Source organism: Heptranchias perlo, chromosome 7 (genome assembly GCF_035084215.1).
Source record: "Heptranchias perlo isolate sHepPer1 chromosome 7, sHepPer1.hap1, whole genome shotgun sequence".
Classification (NCBI taxonomy): domain Eukaryota; kingdom Metazoa; phylum Chordata; class Chondrichthyes; order Hexanchiformes; family Hexanchidae; genus Heptranchias; species Heptranchias perlo.
The window spans coordinates 53,211,963-53,229,952 of NC_090331.1; the positions used below are offsets into that span (position 1 = coordinate 53,211,963).

Consider the following 17,990-nt stretch of genomic DNA (forward strand, 5'->3'; position numbering starts at 1 on the left):
ACCAAGCTTTTGTTCACCCCTCATATCTCCTTCTTTGGCTTGACTTCCATTTTTCTCCCTTGGAAGGTTTATCTACATTAAAAGGTGCCAAATAAATGCAATTTGTTATGTGCTGCATTCTGCAAACGTGTGCATTTCTCTTGCTTTCTGGAAGGCAGACTGTTGATGACTCTAATGAGTCAAAGCCAACTATAAACCAATTCACTTATTTTAACATGAAAAGCATGACTGAACAGAATACTATTTGCACAGTATTTACCCAATTCTTATCAGTCATCAAAAATAACAAATTATGCAAACTTTGCCCTTGACAGAGGGCTATTTCACTTTTGCAAGTCAGTATTGCTGAATTGACCAGCACTAATGAATGCTTGCCTCCCTGTGTCAGACCCAAAACCTGCAGACTTTTACCCCACCTAAAAAGAAGCTAAGCTTGATCTCTGCCCCACCCGAGTTAAGAATTGGCTCATTAAGCTGCCAATCAAAACTACCATCTGTCCCTTCCCTTCGTGTGTGTGCGCGCGCTACAGCAACTACATTAAGCATCATAGGGGTCCTAGCAAAACAGGCAATGAATGGAAGCCATTTTAGCATTACAGGTGTGAATATCTCCAGGAGATGTCAGATGAATTAATTGGCTCAAACTAATCTGGCATGCAAGAAACACAATACTGTTAACTCCTCCATCTGGTACTCCAGCTAAGAAGCATAAATCAACAATCCAGATAGTGTGTGTCTTTCTACAAGTCAACCCCCTTGTGGCTGAATTTAATTTCATAATATAAAAGTTAACCCAACATCCTTTGCAGGCCAAATAGGTTTTAAAAAAAAGCACAAAACGTTACATGTCCCCATTCTCCAGTACTACTGCACCTTCAAACTCCCAACATAAGCAACATCACAAGAAACCAATAACTAGCAAGTCAGTCATTTCATGATGGGTTATGCTGACTTGAAGCTGGATATTTACAAGCAGTTACGATTACCTTCTGATTCACCAAGGGTTCACAAGCAGCTATAATTTCCTAGATTTGTCTGTTTATGATTCCTCTCCAGAACATTTAAGCCTTAAAAGGACAGGGCAGGTTTGCAGCTAAAAATCACAACCTTGCCACAGAACATCTGCTAATGGTAAGGTAAAAATGATAGTCCATATATTTGAGTGGGTTTCAATTAAAAATTTACTAGACTATTAAGGAATCTATGATCACTTCTATAAGCAAAGGATAAAACTACTCCAATTTTAGTTGTAGCCTTAATTTTGCTAAGCTATCAACAAGAGGCTATATGGGGTCTAGGTACATACTACCTCATTTAGTAGGATTAGCATGGTCAAGGTCATTGGCAGGATAGAATCATACTAGCAGGTACGTGTAAACCCAAGTGTTCTTCCAGTTGAAGGTCAGAGTCCTAGACGATATGTCTTGTGCTTCACAATGAGAATAGATGCCTTCAAATTTTTACATTCTTCTGTTGCAGAGATCCTTTCCCATACATATTTGGTTGGCCTTATTCTACTAAACACTTAACACGAGAGTGTACGTGTGTCGGCGCGTAAGTTCCGGTAATCATTTTCCTTTACTCTATCACACTCAGGTAAGATGAATGCTGCTGGGAATGCATAAGGACTATGGAGCGATGCCTTTTCTACAGTGTAGGGTATTTTGTTTTTTTCTTCCCCCTCTCCAGTCAACTTACCCTACCTACTATTTCTCATTATCAGACTAAAACTATACCAAGTAGCCTTACAGGCATGTTTCTGGAAACAATGAAGGACCAGACAACCAGCCCTAATTTTAGTTTTGTGTCATTTTACTTGGCACTCTTGGATCCTTTCTTTCCATAACTTTAAAATGAAGATCTGTGGCTTCTGCTGAAGCTTGAGATCGTTGTTGTAGTATAATGGTCTTCCAAGACCACAATTGGAAATTCTTGAATCAACAGATGATTATGATGGGCTGAAAGACATAGGTGCATTCCAGAGGTAACTGCACCAAGACTTGCCTGGAATGGGCGCATGAACCGCACATTACAAAAGCTAGAAAGACAATAGTCATTGGTTGCTCTACCAATGCAAGACATGATCTTGGGAGAATTCTGAAAAGCAACTGGTGATTCAGAACCAGCTCTCAATGAAAACACTGCCCGACATCTGTCCTCTAATAAATTCAAAATATTAAGTAGCTGGGATTTTCCTAGGTTTAGTAGAATGTTTAATCATTAATAGGAAAATCGCCAATGCCAGTTTCATTGAAGCGGGGGGGTTGAAAGGAAGAGAAGAATTCAGAAGAACTAACTGAGCAGTTACTTGTCATTAACGATAAATTGTTACGCATTTAGGGAGGCTAAGCTAAAAGTGAGCACTCTATTGCTAGTGACTTATTGACTATAAAAAGCATGGACAATTTTACTTCTTTTGAGTCCATTGGACACTTTTTTTTTTGCTTTTTCATATCACATTAGGATATTTTTGATTTGTAAACGAATAGATGCAGCGAAAGACATGCCAGTGATCTGGACAAGCTACGTTATGTTCAATAATTACAGCAAATAGCTGCCAGGTTAGTTATTGGTACAATATCAATTGCTTCACAAATCACTTTAGTATGACAGGCCCTGTCACCCTTTTTCACTAGCAAAACCACTAATCGTTCACAGAAAATTTAGACGACAACTGTTTTGGAACAAATATTCTTGATCGCATAGGTTATCTGGAAGAGAAGGAGGATCAAAAACTCTGAGGTGGCTAAGAAATTGTCATCTTATTCCAGAGCAAATTTTAGGACTTCAAATAGCTTAAAGGTTTGCTGAGCTTTGATCCCAACATTCATTTTGAATGCTTAAATAGCACGTAAAGGGTGACTGGTAGAAACAAGCCAACTGTATGGTTAAAATGTTGTACAGCACAAGAGTCATATGTATAGGACAACATTAGCCGGGGGGGGGGGGGGGGGCAGTGGCAAAACAAAGTGCTCCTTTTAGCACTGGTGTCTACTCCATTTGCCTTGGTTACTAAATTTCCCTAGCCAGGAGAACAATACCAGTTACTGTTATAAATTTTCTCTGATGGGAAAGTCTCTAAGGTATAGTACACACTCAGGTGCTGAAGGGACAAGGGGTAGCAATGTTTATTTGGGGTTTCGGGAGCTGCCTTATGATTATGACTACCTGAAATTCATGGCCTAACATTTATTCTGTTTGTCTACATATACTTCAGAAATAAGGACGAGTTGGAAGGGGTTATATTTTTAAAAATGCTTTGAAATTTGTTAATAGGGCCAATTATGGTTTTGCAGGCCATATTTTTCCCAGCAGAGAATTTTGGTACCACATAGGAATAATACCATAGGAATTTTGGTACCATAGAGAATAAAGTTGTATGAAAACATTATGTATGCATTTCCCTAAAGAGGTATGTTTATCGTCGAGATAATTTACCACCTTATAACAAACTTGCCTGTCGGTTATGTCTACAATTTCTTTAAGAAAAGAAATGGCACCGTTATACATTGGTATCAAGGAATGAGTTTGCAGAACTTCATTGCACCGATAATTTTCTATATGTAGGGTTTTTCGGGGGGGGGGGGGGAAGGAATTATGCGATATTTGATATTTTTTTTGTGTGTTTATACAATATCTGATTGACTCACCAGCCCGGTTCCAGCTGTAATGGTAGCTCCAACGGTCTCCGATGGCGGCGACCCGATCTTGCTGCACGTAGCTGCCAGCAGTGCAAGTGGTGACGGCTGAATGTTCTACCCACAGGGGGCGGGTTTAGGAGGAAAGTGGGTGTGAATTAGTCCGGGGCTTACACAGGAAGTAACCTTACACATCAAAATTTAAACATGTGAACACACACCATCATACAGACTCTGTTTATTAGCAAACTGCAAGACAAAGAAAGCGCGCGAGTTGGGGCCGAGCTTACCTGCGCTCCGGCGCTCCTGTGCTGCAGATACTCGCTCTGCTTGTCCACGTCCAGCGCAGCCATTTCCTCTTGCTTCACTGGTTTTTCTGGAGCTGGAAGGGGGGGGGGAAGTAATAATAAAAAAAGATCAGGGAAAGACTTGTAACGGTGTGAGAAAACATCATCAAACTGAACCGCCAACCGGGCCGGGCCCGGCCTCCCGAGCTCACCGCCAGAGCGCCCATCGCTGCACCCGCAATACCGCCAATTCTCCAAACATACCAGTCATAGCGGGTCCTCGGCGGCTCACACGGGCTCGATTTATACGGTTAACATGGTGCCTTTCGGGCGCTGGCCCCAGGCGAGCGTCGGTCGGGGTTTTTTCTGTTGTTGCTTTGATTGACGGTGCAGGAAGCGGCGAAGGGTGGGGCTTCGAAACAGGACCGTCCGGGGGTCGGCAGAAAAACCACGACGTTGTTGTCGGTGCAACCGAACATGACAGCGGAAGTCCCGCCCTCCAACCAGCATTTGATTGGCCGGCCTCAGCTTCGAGGGTCCCGGTTAAGCGATCTGTGATTGGTTAATAGAGCTGTCAATCTCACCACTTCCGCTCATAACGTTTGGTTGAGCTACTGCAAATTTTTTTTTTGGGGGGGGGGGGGGGTGTGGAGGGAAGAAAAGAGAATCGATTGGAATCGGGTGGTTCGATTTGTTTGCGAGTAGATGGACGGTTCTGGATGATATTCGTAATGTGTGTTTCCCGCTTTCAACAAGCCTCGATCTGGTGCGAGTTAATGGCCGCTCAATTAGCGGCAGCATGAGGCCTGGCGCCACCCTCACCACCCGCTTAGATTCCGATTTTAAGACGTTCACAGCGAAAACAGAGCAAATTATTTTACAATTTAAGATGGACTTCGAGTGGGGTGATGCGCCCAACAAGGCAACATTTCTCTCCCCCTTCCCCCCGCATAACGTGCTAACTAGCTCATGTAGCCATTTTCATTAAAGTAGGCTAAACTAGATTATATTATAACTGCTCTAGTTTGCTCTTAAAAATTATAACACTGTCCCATATTTTATTTTGCAAGATTCAAAATTGGAACCAGTGTATCAGCTTCCTTCAATCGACAGACTGAGAAAAAAAATGAATACTTGTCTCTTTTAATCTTCACTATTGATAGTGTTCATCAGCTTTGTTTCTCAATTTAAAAAATAAAACCACAAGGAGAAAATGAGCAAAGCTGTTTATTCCATTAACTTGTCAGCTATGGCTCAGTTGGTAGCACTCTTGCCTCGGAGAGAAGGTTGTGGGTTCAAGTCCAACCCCAGAGACATGAACACAAAATTTTGCCTGACACTCCAGTGCATAGAGGGAGTGCTGCACTGTCAGAGGTGCAGTCTTTTGGATGAGATGTTAAATTAAGCCCTCTCAGGTGGATGTAAAAGATCCCATGGCACTATTCAAAGCACAGGGGAGTTTTTAAGACTGCAGAATGTCTAAAAGCGCTTTACAGCCAATTAAGTACTTTTGAAATGTAGGAAATGCGGCAGCAAATTTGCACACAGCAAAGTCCCACAAACAGCAATGTGATAATGACCAGATAATCCGTTTTAGTAACATTGCTTGAGGAATAAATATTGCCCAGGACACCAAGGAGAACTTTTTCAATTTCTCTTCAGTTTTCTATTTTTTCTGCTTTTACATGTCTTCTGTTTGTCTACAGCGGGGTGGGGTGTGGGGGTAAGAGATAAGGAGAGACATCAGGGCTGTGACAGGTTATAGGCAGCCACATTGGTGGCAACTGGGATGTAGTGGTAAGAGATCGGGAGGGGGGTGGTCTGAGATTCAGCTAGTTAATGGCCTTTCAGTTGGGGGGGGGGGGGTAGGGTACTCAGGGGCATATTCAGACACTGCAGCTCTTTGTGAGGTTTTTGAAAAAGTGAAGGGACAGTAAGACACACAAGGAGGAAAGAAGGTTAGTGAGAGGAGACAAGGCAGCTGAAGTAGAGAAAGAAATGCAGTAGAGACTTACCTGTGGAGGAGGGGAAGACAGAGAGAAAAAGGTAAAAAGTGAAGGTGGTGGAAATGACGTGGTCAAAGAACTCCCAAGAAACACGAATAGAGCAGGAGTTGAATATGCTGTCATGGGTCATGGCGAGGCATAGAATATAAGAGCAGGGAGGTTATGCTAGAATTGTATAAAACATTGGTTAGGCCACAGATTGAGTACTGCATACTGTTCTGATCACCACATTACAGGAAAGTTGTGATTGCACTAGAGAGAGTACAAGGGAGATTTATGAGGATGTTGCCAGGGCTGGAGAATTTTAGCTGTGAGAAAAGATCGGATAGACTGGGGTTGTTTTCTTTGGAACAGAGGAGGCTGAGGTATTTAATTGAGGTATATAAAAGTATGACAGGACTAGGTTAAGTGGATAGGGAGGACCTATTTCCCTTAGCAGAGGGATCTATGACCAGGGGGCATTGATTAAAAGTAATTGGTAGAAGGATCAGGGGAGAATTTTTTTTCACCTAGAGGGTGGTGGGGGTTCTGGAACACTCTGCCTGAAAGGGTGGTAGAGGCAGAAACCCTCAACTCATTTAAAAAGTACTTGGATGTGCACTTGAAGTGCCGTAACTTACAGGGTTACGGACCAAGTGCTGGAAAGTGGGATTAAGCTAGATAGCTCTTTTTTGGCCGGCATGGACACGATAGGCCGAATGGCCTCCTTCTGTGCTGTAACTTTCTATGATTCTAATTGTTGGCTCAAAGGGCTGGCCAAGCACTGACAACATATCTTCCCTGCTGCTCCCAGTACACAGCTACAGATAAGGGAGATGAGTATATTAGTGTAAAGCACTCATCTAGGCAAAAAATAAATACTTGCAGAAACACTTTATCTGCCAGTAGGTCAAGAGAATAAAAATAGTGGACTATACTGCTGGGTCTCTCAGCAGGATGACCTATGCCTAATGCTCCCAGCAGCATTACCCTCTCCCATCAGTCAGAACCTGCCTCACAAATCTACACATCCCAACTGGAGAGGGCAGCATTGACGGAAACATTTCAAGCCAGTGTAGTCCCATTAAGTGAGCTAACTGCACTTTGTCTGATTGTGTTATTCCCTCAACCCTACTGGCTGATTAGCTACTTTTATTGGCACATTTTTCTATTGGCACGTTTGCATTAATAGCTCTCATTTCTCCCCCTCCACCGGTAGACATGTTATTATGCACCAGAACCAGGCAATGTCTGCTCTTTCTTCCAGGTTAATCTACTTTGATAATTCCTCTCTCTGTCTGATCTCTCTAATCTTTCCTCCTAATTGATTCATCCTGTTAATCTCTTTTCATTCCTGCTTGTGGTATGATGACACTGTCATATTTGTATGTGAGGCCAGGATTAACAAAGAAGAATCTGCTTTTATGCTGTGTTAGGTGGAACCATTGACTTTGTATGCTCATGAACAACTCAGTGTATGGGTTTGTAAATATTGTTGTTGCCTACTGGCTACTGCTGTAGCTATGCACTGGATCCTGCTATTTTCACTAGTGAAGGACATTGAGAAAACTGAACATCCAGAAAACATTGCTCCAGCCAGGATAGTGATGAGCAAAATGAAATCCAGCCCAATGAATTATATGCCTTGAAAAGGTTTTGAGTAAGAATTACATTGCTGGATCATTTGTCTTATTTTAGATCTTCCATTCTCCTTCAGTGGTTGTGTAATTTCTCTATTATGTTAAGGCTTATTTTATATGATCACTGATATGTTTAATCAACTTTGCATCATGTGCTATACTAATTCAAGTATGCCTTCTAAGTTCTGCCCCCACCAGTTGCACTACTTTTGCATATAGGCCCACCATACTTACAGCTTGACTGTTGCCAGCTTTCAAGTACAAGAGCAAACCTGCTTACCTTATGAAACTACTGGCATATACTCAGTACAGCAGAACAAAGATAAAGTTACTATAATTTAGTTTGGAATGTGGCTATCCTAACCTGGAGTTCCACATTGAAATACTGTGCCTATAATCCACAGGGAAATATTCCCCAATAACTAAAAGAACCAAGTGGCCTCAAACTAGCCCTCAAAACTGTTGTGGCAGCATGCAGATAGTTTCCAAGATATTCAACAATAACAACTTGCATTTATATAGCACCATTAACATAGTAAAACATCCTAAGATGCATTACAGGAGCGTAATCAGAGAAAATAAATTGACACAGAGCCAAAGGAGATATTAGGACAGGCAGCCAAAACCTTGGTCAAAGAGGTAGGTTTAAGGAGTGTCTTAAAGGAGGAGAGGTGGAAAGGTTTAAGGGAGGGAATTCCAGAGCTTAGGGCCTTGACAGCTTACGGCACGGCCGCCAATGGTGGGGCAAAGGAAACTAGTGATGCACAAGAGGTCAGAATTGGAGGAACGCAGAGTTCTCAGAAGGTTCTAGGGCTGAGAAGGGTGGGACGAGGCCATGGAGGAATTTGGACACATGGATGAGAATTTTAAAATAGAGGTGTCGCTGGACAGAAACAGGCCATTCGACCCAACAGGTCTATGCTGATCAATGTTTATGCTCCACATGAGCCTCCTCCCACCCTTCTTCATCTACCCCATCAACATATCATTTTATTCCTTTCTCTCTCGTGTTTATCTAGCTTCTCCTTAAATGCATCTACGCTAGTCGCCTCAACTACTCCTCGTGGTAGCAAGTTCCACATTCTAACCACACTGGGTAGAGAAGTTTCTCCTGAATTCCCTATTGGATTTGTTAGTGACTATCTTATATTTATGGCCCCTAGTTCTGGTCTCCCCTGTAAGTGGAAACATCTTCTCCACATCTACCCTATCAAACCTTAAAGACTTCCATCTTCTCTTTTCTAGAGAAAAGAGCCCCAGCCTGTTCAATCTTTCCTGATAGGTATAACCTCTCAGTTCTGGTATCATCCCAGTAAATCTTTTTTGCACCTTCTCCAGTGCCTCTATGTCCTTTTTATAATATGGAGACCAAAACTATTTACAGTACTCCAAGTGTGGTCTAGCTAAGGTTCTATAAAAGTTTAACATAACTTCTCTGCTTTTCAATTCTATCCCTCTAGAAATGAACCCCAGTGCTTTGCTCTTTTTAAAGTGGCCTTATTAACCTGCGTCGCTACTTTTAGTGATTTGTGTATCTGTACCTCCAGATCCCTCTGCTCCTCTACCCTATTTAGACTCTTAATTTTAAAGGAGTATGTGGCCTTTTTATTCTTCCTACCGAAATGTATCACCTCACACTTATCTACATTGAAATTCATTTGCCAATTACACACCCATTCTACAAGTTTATTAATGTCTTCCTGCATTTTGCCACAGTCCTCCTCAGTATTAATTATACCCCACAATTTGGTGTTGTCCGCAAATTTTGCAATTGTACTTCTGATTCCCGAGCCCAAATCGTTTATGTAAATGGTGAACAGTGGTTCCAGCACCAATCTTTGTGGAACACCACTTCCTACCTTTTGCCAGTCTGAGTAACTACCTTTAACCCCTACTCTCTAATTGGCTTTTATAAAATCTAAGCTTTAAAACTTGATTTTTTTTTAAGCATGGAAATTGGTAGCAAACTTCTATTTAACATACTTGGTATTCTGTTAAATCTTCATTAACTCCATGCAAACTTGCATTTATTATTTGACAAAACTAACCAAGAAGAATTTTAGTAACGAATCCTTTTCAAGCCTCACCAAAATAAAATTCAAGAGCATCCAGTGCTAGATTGTAGAAACTAAATTACGTGTCCGATTTTATCAACGAGATTCGAGCCAATATATCCACAATTTGTATTACTATGGGAAGTAAATGATTAACATTTTTTGTTACAGGTTCAAAATTAAGTTACATACTGTTTCAAACAAACATACTCAAATTAGCCAATAATTGACAGATTTTTTGGGGTGAGGATGGATTGTATCAAGCACCTAGAAACTTGATTTTTTTTGTTGCTATATCGAACATTTCAGACATCAGAAAAATTAGAGAGAGGTGCAAAAGCTATACAGTGATAACTGGGGATTTCAACTATCCTAATATAGACTGGGATGATGATAATGATAATAATAATAATAATAATAATAATAATAATGGGCAAAGAGGGGGAGGAATTTTTGAAACGTGTTCAGGATAACTTTCTTAACCAGTATGTTTCCGGCCCAATGAGGAAGGAGGCATTGCTGGACTTGGTTCTAGGGAACGAGGAGGGCCAAGTGGAGCAAGTGTCAGTGGGGGAGCATTTAGGGAGCAGCGATTATAGTATCATGAGGTTTAGAATAGCTATGGAAAAGCACACGGACCACTCTAAAGTAAAAATACTCAATTGGAGGAGGGCCAATTTCAATGGGATGAGAACAGATCTGGCCCGGGTAAATTGGAATTAAAGACTGGCAGGCAAAACTGTAATTTGAACAGTGGGCAGCCTTTAAGGAGGAGATGGTTCGGATACAGTCTAGGCACATTCCCACAAGGCAGAAAGGTAGGGCAACTAAAGCCAGAGCTCCCTGGATGATGAAAGAGATAGTAAGTTGAAACAGAAAAAAGGGGCGTATGACAGATGTCAGGTTGATAACACAAGTGAGAACCAGGCAGAATATAGGAAGTTCAGAGGGGAAGTGGAAAAGGAAATAAGAGGGGCAAAGAGAGAGTATGAGAATAGACTGGCGGCCAACATAAAAGGGAATCCAAAAGTCTTCTACAGGCATGTAAAAGTAAACAGGTAGTAAGAGGAGGGGTGGGATCGATTAGGGACCATAATGGAGATCTACTCATGGAGGCAGAGGGGACGGATGAGGTACTAAATGAGTACTTTGCATCTGTCTTTACCAAAGAAGAAGATGCTGCCAGAGTCTCAGTAAAGGAATATACAGTTGAGATACTGGATGGGCTAAAAATTGATAAAGAGGTACTTGAAAGGCTAGCTGTACTTAAAATAGATAAGTCATCTGGTCCAGATGGGATGCATCCTAGGTTGCTGAGGGAAGTAGGGATGGAAATTGCGGAGGTACTGGCCATTATCTTCCAAACATCTGTAGATACGGGGGTGGTGCCGGAGGACTGGAGAAGTGCAAATGTTACACCCTTGTTCAAAAATGGGTTTAAGGATAAACCCAGCAACTATAGGCCAGTCAGTTTAATCTCAGTGGTGGGGAAACTTTTAGAAACGATAATCCGGGACAGAATTAACAGTCACTTAGACGAGTGTGGATTGATTAAGGAAAGCCAACACGGATTTGTTAAAGGCAAATCGTGTTTAACTAACCTGATAGAGTTTTTTGATGAGGTAACAGAGAGGGTAGATGAGGGCAATGCAGTAGATGTGATGTATATGGACTTTCAAAAGGCGTTTGATAAAGTGCCGCATGGTATGCTTATCATCAAGGTTGCGGCCCATGGAATATAGGAGGCAGTAGCAACATGCATACAGAATTGGCTCCGTGACAGGAAACAGACCAGTGGTGAACGGTTGTTTTTCGCACTGGAGGGAGGTGTATAGTGGTGTTCCCCAGGGGTTGGTGCTGGGACCACTGCTTTTCTTGATATATATTAATGACTTGGACTTGGGAGTACAGGGCACAATTTCAAAATTTGCAGATGGCACAAAACTTGGAAGTGTAGTAAACTCTGCAGAGGATAGTGATAGATTTCAAGAGGATATAGACTCGCTGGTAGCATAGGTAGACACGTGGCAGATGAAATTTAACGCAGCAAAATGCAAAGTGATACATTTGGGAAGGAAGAGTGAGGAGAAGCAATATAAACTAGAGGGCACAACTCTAAAAGGGGAGTAGGAACAGAGAGATCTGGGGGTATATGTGCACAAATCGTTGACGGTGGCAGGGCAGGTTGAGAAATCGGTTAAAAAAGCATGCGGGATCCTGGGCTTTATAAATGGAGGCATAGAGTACAAAACCAAGGAAGTCATGATGAACCTTTACAAAAAACTGGTTCAGCCACAACTGGAGTACTGTATCCAGTTTTGGGCACCGCACTTTAGGAAAGACGTGAAGGCCTTGGAGAGGGTGCAGAGGAGATTTACTAGAATGATTCCAGGGATGAGGGACTTTAGTTACATGGATAGACTGGAGAAGCTGGGGTTGTTCTCCTTGGAACAGAGATGGTTGCGAAGAGATTTGATAGCGGTATTCAAAATCATGAAGGGTCTAGACAGAGTAGATAGAGAAACTGTTCCCATTGGCGGAAGAGTCAAGAACCAGAGGTCATAGTTTTAAGGTGATTGGAAAAAGAACCAAAGGTGACATGAGGAAAAATTTTTTTACACAGCGAGTGATTAGAATCTGGAATGCACCGCCCGAGGGGGTGATGGAGGCAGATTCAATCATGGCTTTCAAAAGGGAACTGGATAAGTACTTGAAAGGAAAAAAATGCAGGGCTACGGGGATAGGGTGGGGAATTGGGACCAGCTGGATTGCTCTTGCATAAAGCCGGCGCAGACTCGATGGGCCGAATGGCCTCCTTCCATGCTGTAACCTTTCTATGATTCTATGATCGCCCAATTTGATTATTTGTAAATAAAAGATTGCTCACCTCAAGCAGAATATTGAATTAGTCTTCACATACCACGGATGTAACTGCATGTATTATCACTGCAATCCTCCATGAGTGCACTTGCAATGAAATATGTACCTTCTTACCATGCTGTATAGATAGAACCACAACACAAGAAAGCTATTCAACCCAGTGTCTGGGTAATCCAGAGATCCTAAGCCATCTAAAAAGTCAAAAATACCTCTATGTGGGCAGCTGTCTTGGAATCTGTGCTGTAAGGCACCTATAGCCAACTGTCAGCAGGCATTTTCCACGTTAGCCCAATCTCAGCTTCTCCCCATCGGAGAGATGTGCATCATGGGCACATTCATGTACAACTTGCACCAAGTGGACTTGGTATAAGGCCATTTGTGTTACCAGCATTCTTTTTTAGGAAGCACCAGGGCTCTTCTCCCAGACATGACTTACTGTACCCTGAACCACCAACAAAGACAAGCAGGATTCCATCACAGCATTACTGTACACCACACAACCTATCTGGCCAGGATGCCACTGCAGTAGACTGCAACAGATTCTCCTAAACAATTTTGGGTGACACCCACAGCATGAATAGAAGAACAAAGTCAGTAAAACTCTGGTTTGAGCACAGATACACCAATCTTGAGCTCAAGGCTGCAGCTCATTGTGCCGCTAGAGAGAACACAATCTGAATGTTATACTGGTAGACTGACCTAAACAAATTAGGTTGCACATAAAAATCACTTCCTAGAACCAATTAGATATCTAACCATTGTATGGTTTGGTGCAATATTTAGAGAAATGCCCAACGGCTTGGCATATACTGAAGCCTGAATTATCTTATAAAATGAAATATGCCTCAAACAACCACCTTCATTTTCTCACTTTGATCATCAATTGGTTACATTTACCACCCTCCCACCCCCACCCACCACCATTTACTTGAACTATAGAATGTAGAAAAACCTGATTCCATCAGCTCTCTAAGCTGAGGCCCCCCCATACAGTCCAATGCGACTCTACGATCTAATCTTTTTAAATGGAATATTTAGACGCTCTACTTTCCATGACACCACCTTTAAAGTATTAAAATTAAAAACTGTAGACAAAAATCCAGGATCCCATAGCCTATATTTTAGCATAACTGGGTCTCACAGGGCAGGTTCTTTACCACAGTGAAAAATTTACTTTGTTTTATGTTAAACACCATGTATACATCTCTGACTCTCCTACTCCCCACTAACTATCCCACTCCTCAGCTGAACTATAATTCCTTAAACAAAATTTAAACTGGAACACCTGTGTCTCCTATCTTTAAAGGGAAACTACAAGCATCATTCCCTTATCAAGTCCGGAACATGATATGTTCAGAGAAGGATACATAAAAGTTCCCATTCATTCATTCTTTATCTGTACAAGATCAGTAAGAACTGCGAGGACAATATAATTCAAATGTAGCAATAATTTCCAAACCCATCAGCTGTAAGCCCCAATGGCCCCTAAGCATTTTTAGGCTTAACATGGAACATCTCCCAAACAGGAATGATCTGCAGTAAAACATCGGCTCTGTCCTGCTGTAAATTCAAGTGCAAAACTTAACAGAAAATAATAGTGCTTCAATATCCTGGAGCCTCCGCATGCATAGGAACAGGAGGCCATACAGCCCCTCGAGCCTATTCTACCATTCAATTCAATCATGGTTGATCTGTAATTCAACTCCATTTACCTTGATATTCTTAAAGACCTTGATTACATCACGCCTCAAAATCTTCTATACTCAAGGGAAAACAAGACAATTTTATGCAACCGGTCCTTTTAATTTAACCCTTAAACCCCCGGTATAATTCTGGGGATCTGCACGGCACACCTTCCAATGCCAATGTATCCTTCCTGAGGTGCACTGCCCAAAATGAACACAGTAGTCCAGATGGGGTCTGACCAAGGCTCTATACAACTGAAGCATAATTTCCTCTTCTTTGTATTCCAGTCCCCTTGAGATAAAGGCCAAAATTCCATTAGCCTTTTTGATTGCCTTGATACAAATCCTGGAAAATATTCAGCTATAATAATCTATGACATTTACTGCTTTGGTTAATATCAATAAGTGGTTATTATAAAATAGTGACAACACAAAATGTTATGTCCTTCAGTACTTATATCAAACCAACCTAACTGCACCTTTCCCACAACTTGATTGAAAAGCCAGGAAAAGAAATGCCAAATCTGTAATTTCTATATCCAATCTCACTTTATAGCATCTTTCTCTTGGGCCATTTTGGCGATTAATTCAGTGTCTGTGAAAGAAAAAAAGATCAAAATGCACCTCAGGTGGATCCTCCACTTTTGGTCTACAATGCAACACTGTCAGCCCTTGTCTATTTCAATCACTGTTACATCCATTGGGAGATTTAGCACCTGAAGGACAGATTCCTGCTGAAATTTTCCGTGTTCTTCACTGTTTATTTTGTCTTTTCAACAAGATTATTCTTTAAGAATCTCAGTTCTCTTTGCTAACTCCTTTATTTTATTCTCTCCATTCAATATGTGATTTGTTCGCTTTCCAAGCTCTTTTGCTCAGTCTGTTAACATGCAGGTACAAGTTCTTCATATCTGAGCCAGAGTGATCTAACTTGGCTACAAAATTTATTTTATAATTGTAATTTGGACTGCAGGCTTTCTTTTCCTAATGATTAGTCTAGGGGTGGTAGAGGAGATGCAGATATCTTACTGCAAGGATTATAATTTTTTCTACGCGTGTCAGTTCCACAAATTTAAAATTTACAATTACAACAACTATATTTCTCCCTTAAAAAAATAACTTCAGAGTAAGCATTAAGATTGTTGCCTTTTTTGTTGAAGATGAAATGCAACAGTCTCTACATCCCTATAAAGATGCCATCATGCCATATGTGCCACCTGACCTCTTAAATACACATTCCGTCTTACTCTTCTTCCTGAACAGGAGGTAAATTTATCAGTTCAATAGCACATTCCCTGTTTCCACTAGCTACTACAGGCATAAAATCGCTCAATACTGTTCCACTGCAAATTTCAACAAAAGTTTCAATGTGGCTGAAAAGCAGAGGTTCAAACTCAATTTCTCAGTGTAGTTATACGATCAATAGCTAAAATATCCACTAGCACTCTGCTTAAACTGCAAATGACAGAAATGTATAGATCAGTCAGCATTTAGAAGAGAAAGATAGGTTAATGTTTCTATATGACCCATCACTGATTCCTTTCTCTTTCAGACGCTGAGCAACTCTGCTGTGTTCCAGCTTGTTTTTGCTTTTTCCCTTTTAGCTTGTTTACTGTAAAATTATGCCATAAAATAATTGCAATGGCAATTGTAAGTGAACAAATTTAATAAAGGGCATATGATAAATATTTCCATAAAGTTACAGACTAGCATTCAACACTAACTTAGGAATTCAGCAAAAGGCAATATGCAAAGTGTATCTGGTGACAAATGTATTATGGTAGTAGAAAAGAGCTTTAATCACCAACACAGCACAATGCATTTATAAATGTCTAAAGAGGTTAACTGTAAAGGAATAAAAGCAAACCACTGAGGTGGATCTCCTAGTTGTACACAAAAATCAGCAATTTGCCAAAAAAGCATAAATTTATGCTTCTGCATTACACCCTTCTAGATCATGAACTCTTATAATACAGACATGAAAGTACTTATTCTCACAACAAATGTCCACCTATTCATCCTTTCAATAAATCATCAGTACCCTAATCTTTATCTTTTAATGAAAAGAACCATTTCTGAAATATAATAAAAGCTGCCCCACACTGGCAGTTACTGTATCATACACACGTCTTTAAATTCTGTAATCAGCAACCACCAGGTGCCATATCACATTTAGCACACCACAGTCAGTCAATACAGACATCCCCAAACACACCAAGACTGTTTTTGTCAAATGTTTTATTGACTGTAAACATCTGGAGTACTGTAAAACATGCATTATCTGTAGATTCAGAAAGGAGCAAGTGGCATTGTCTTTTCTGTCAAATGTGTCAGATTTGGCATCTAGTGATGGAGATTAATGAAGTATCATGAGAGTAATATGGTTCTTGAAATGTTCCAATTTAGAGTAGAGCTCTAATCTTAAATTAAAGCTGTCGACATTTAGTGAACCTACATTTTCATTGGAATAACATTATCTCAATCCAGAACAAACATGAGGGATACAATTAAAGGAAGAACAGGCTGTCCCCAGACAGGTCTGAATCATGATTTACAGCCAAATAGATCTAAGAAATTAACAGCAAATTCAATAATAGTTCAGTTGTTTTAGAACATAGTTAAATCCACATATATGTAATATTAATATAAGCAGAATCCTGTCAAAGTCCCAATTTATGCAAATTGTTGCCAGATACCAATCCATTCCTTACATAGTCAGTAACCATACAGTTAAATCCTTTTAGTTGAAAGTCTGAATACGTGCAACTTCTTGGCCATTATGTTGTACTGCTTATGACAGGAGTCAGCTGTACTATAAATTCACTTCTTTTTTGCTTGCTGTGGAGTATTGAATTTGAAAAAGATAATGTCTCCATCTTCAACAATGCAATTTCTGCCTTGCTGTCTATATTTTCCAGCGCTCTGCAAACAATTACAAAAATGGATATGATTAAACAATCACAATATAGATGAGGCACATAAAAATGTATTTTTGTTTTCAAAAACACAATTTAGTTTCAACTTTTTCCCTGAAAAGATCCACATGATTTACAAATATATTTATTATTTAATTTACCAGCTGCAAATTTATTCATTTCCTACTCTACATTTCATTTCCTAGATTTTTAAAATTAACTTGTGACAGAAGGCATGGGTGATTTTATTGTCAAATGCAGATATTTCTGATTATTTCTTCCTTCATTTTGCCGTGATTATCTGCCTTACAATCAAATTAGCAACTGGAAAAACGCACTGATTTATCTATTGGCGAGCAGCCTGTACAAAATGAGAGAACAATTACAGGCACTTCCCAAGTGATCTTAACTGGGATTTAATAACCCCACACACCCAAACTTGCATCACAGTAGGCAAGAAAACTGTAGCCTTCATTTACAGCTTATTATGGGAATAAAGTTTTCTCCATTGTTCACTGCACACTTTTGTTTCCTCTTAAGGAGTCCTCTCTTGCAATACCCCATCCCCTTAACAGGAGAGTAGTTACCAGAGCCATTCTGCGACTTTTGCCATTGGCAATCTTGAACACGCTGCCAGTTGGTGTGAGAGGGGTTTAAGCTAACTCTATTCCGATTTTCTCTGCATTCCCTAGAAATGTCTGGCACCACCCCAGGTGGCAAGGCTAAGATTGAAAATCACTGTGTGTAGAATCAGAGATGCCAATTTGAGTCCTACCACTCTGTGGTGCAGCATGCTGGTGGTGCCCATCTTACATTTCCTTTTTTAAAAGTTTGATCCTATAGCGTTTGATTGAAATGATAATTCCCTTTTTACCAGTCACTAACCACCTGGGAAAAAAAAAGCTC

General features: G+C 40.6%; 2 protein-coding genes across 5 annotated transcripts in view; both read right to left on the reverse strand.

The window, feature by feature from the left end:
* LOC137323717 (transcription factor Sp3-like) overlaps positions 1-4,397 on the reverse strand; it is a 49,745-nt gene extending 45,348 nt beyond the window's left edge. Inside the window, exons 1-3 of one of the 3 annotated variants that reach the window (XM_067987567.1) lie at positions 4,190-4,397; positions 3,929-4,020; positions 3,651-3,746 (exon numbers count right to left, since the gene is read on the reverse strand). In XM_067987567.1, coding sequence (XP_067843668.1) covers positions 3,651-3,746; positions 3,929-4,020; positions 4,190-4,196 — 195 coding nt within the window. In that variant the 5' untranslated portion in view covers positions 4,197-4,397. Of the gene's footprint in view, positions 1-3,650; positions 3,756-3,928; positions 4,021-4,189 lie in introns of all 3 variants that reach the window. The other 2 variants (XM_067987566.1, XM_067987568.1) reach the window with 2 other exon arrangements.
* Positions 4,398-16,390: 11,993 nt separating this feature from the next.
* Positions 16,391-17,990, reverse strand: part of ola1 (Obg-like ATPase 1) — a 199,251-nt gene continuing 197,651 nt past the window's right edge. For both annotated transcript variants that reach the window (XM_067987570.1, XM_067987569.1), the window contains one exon: positions 16,391-17,091. In XM_067987570.1, coding sequence (XP_067843671.1) covers positions 16,990-17,091 — 102 coding nt within the window. In that variant the 3' untranslated portion in view covers positions 16,391-16,989. The remainder of the gene's footprint in view (positions 17,092-17,990) is intronic.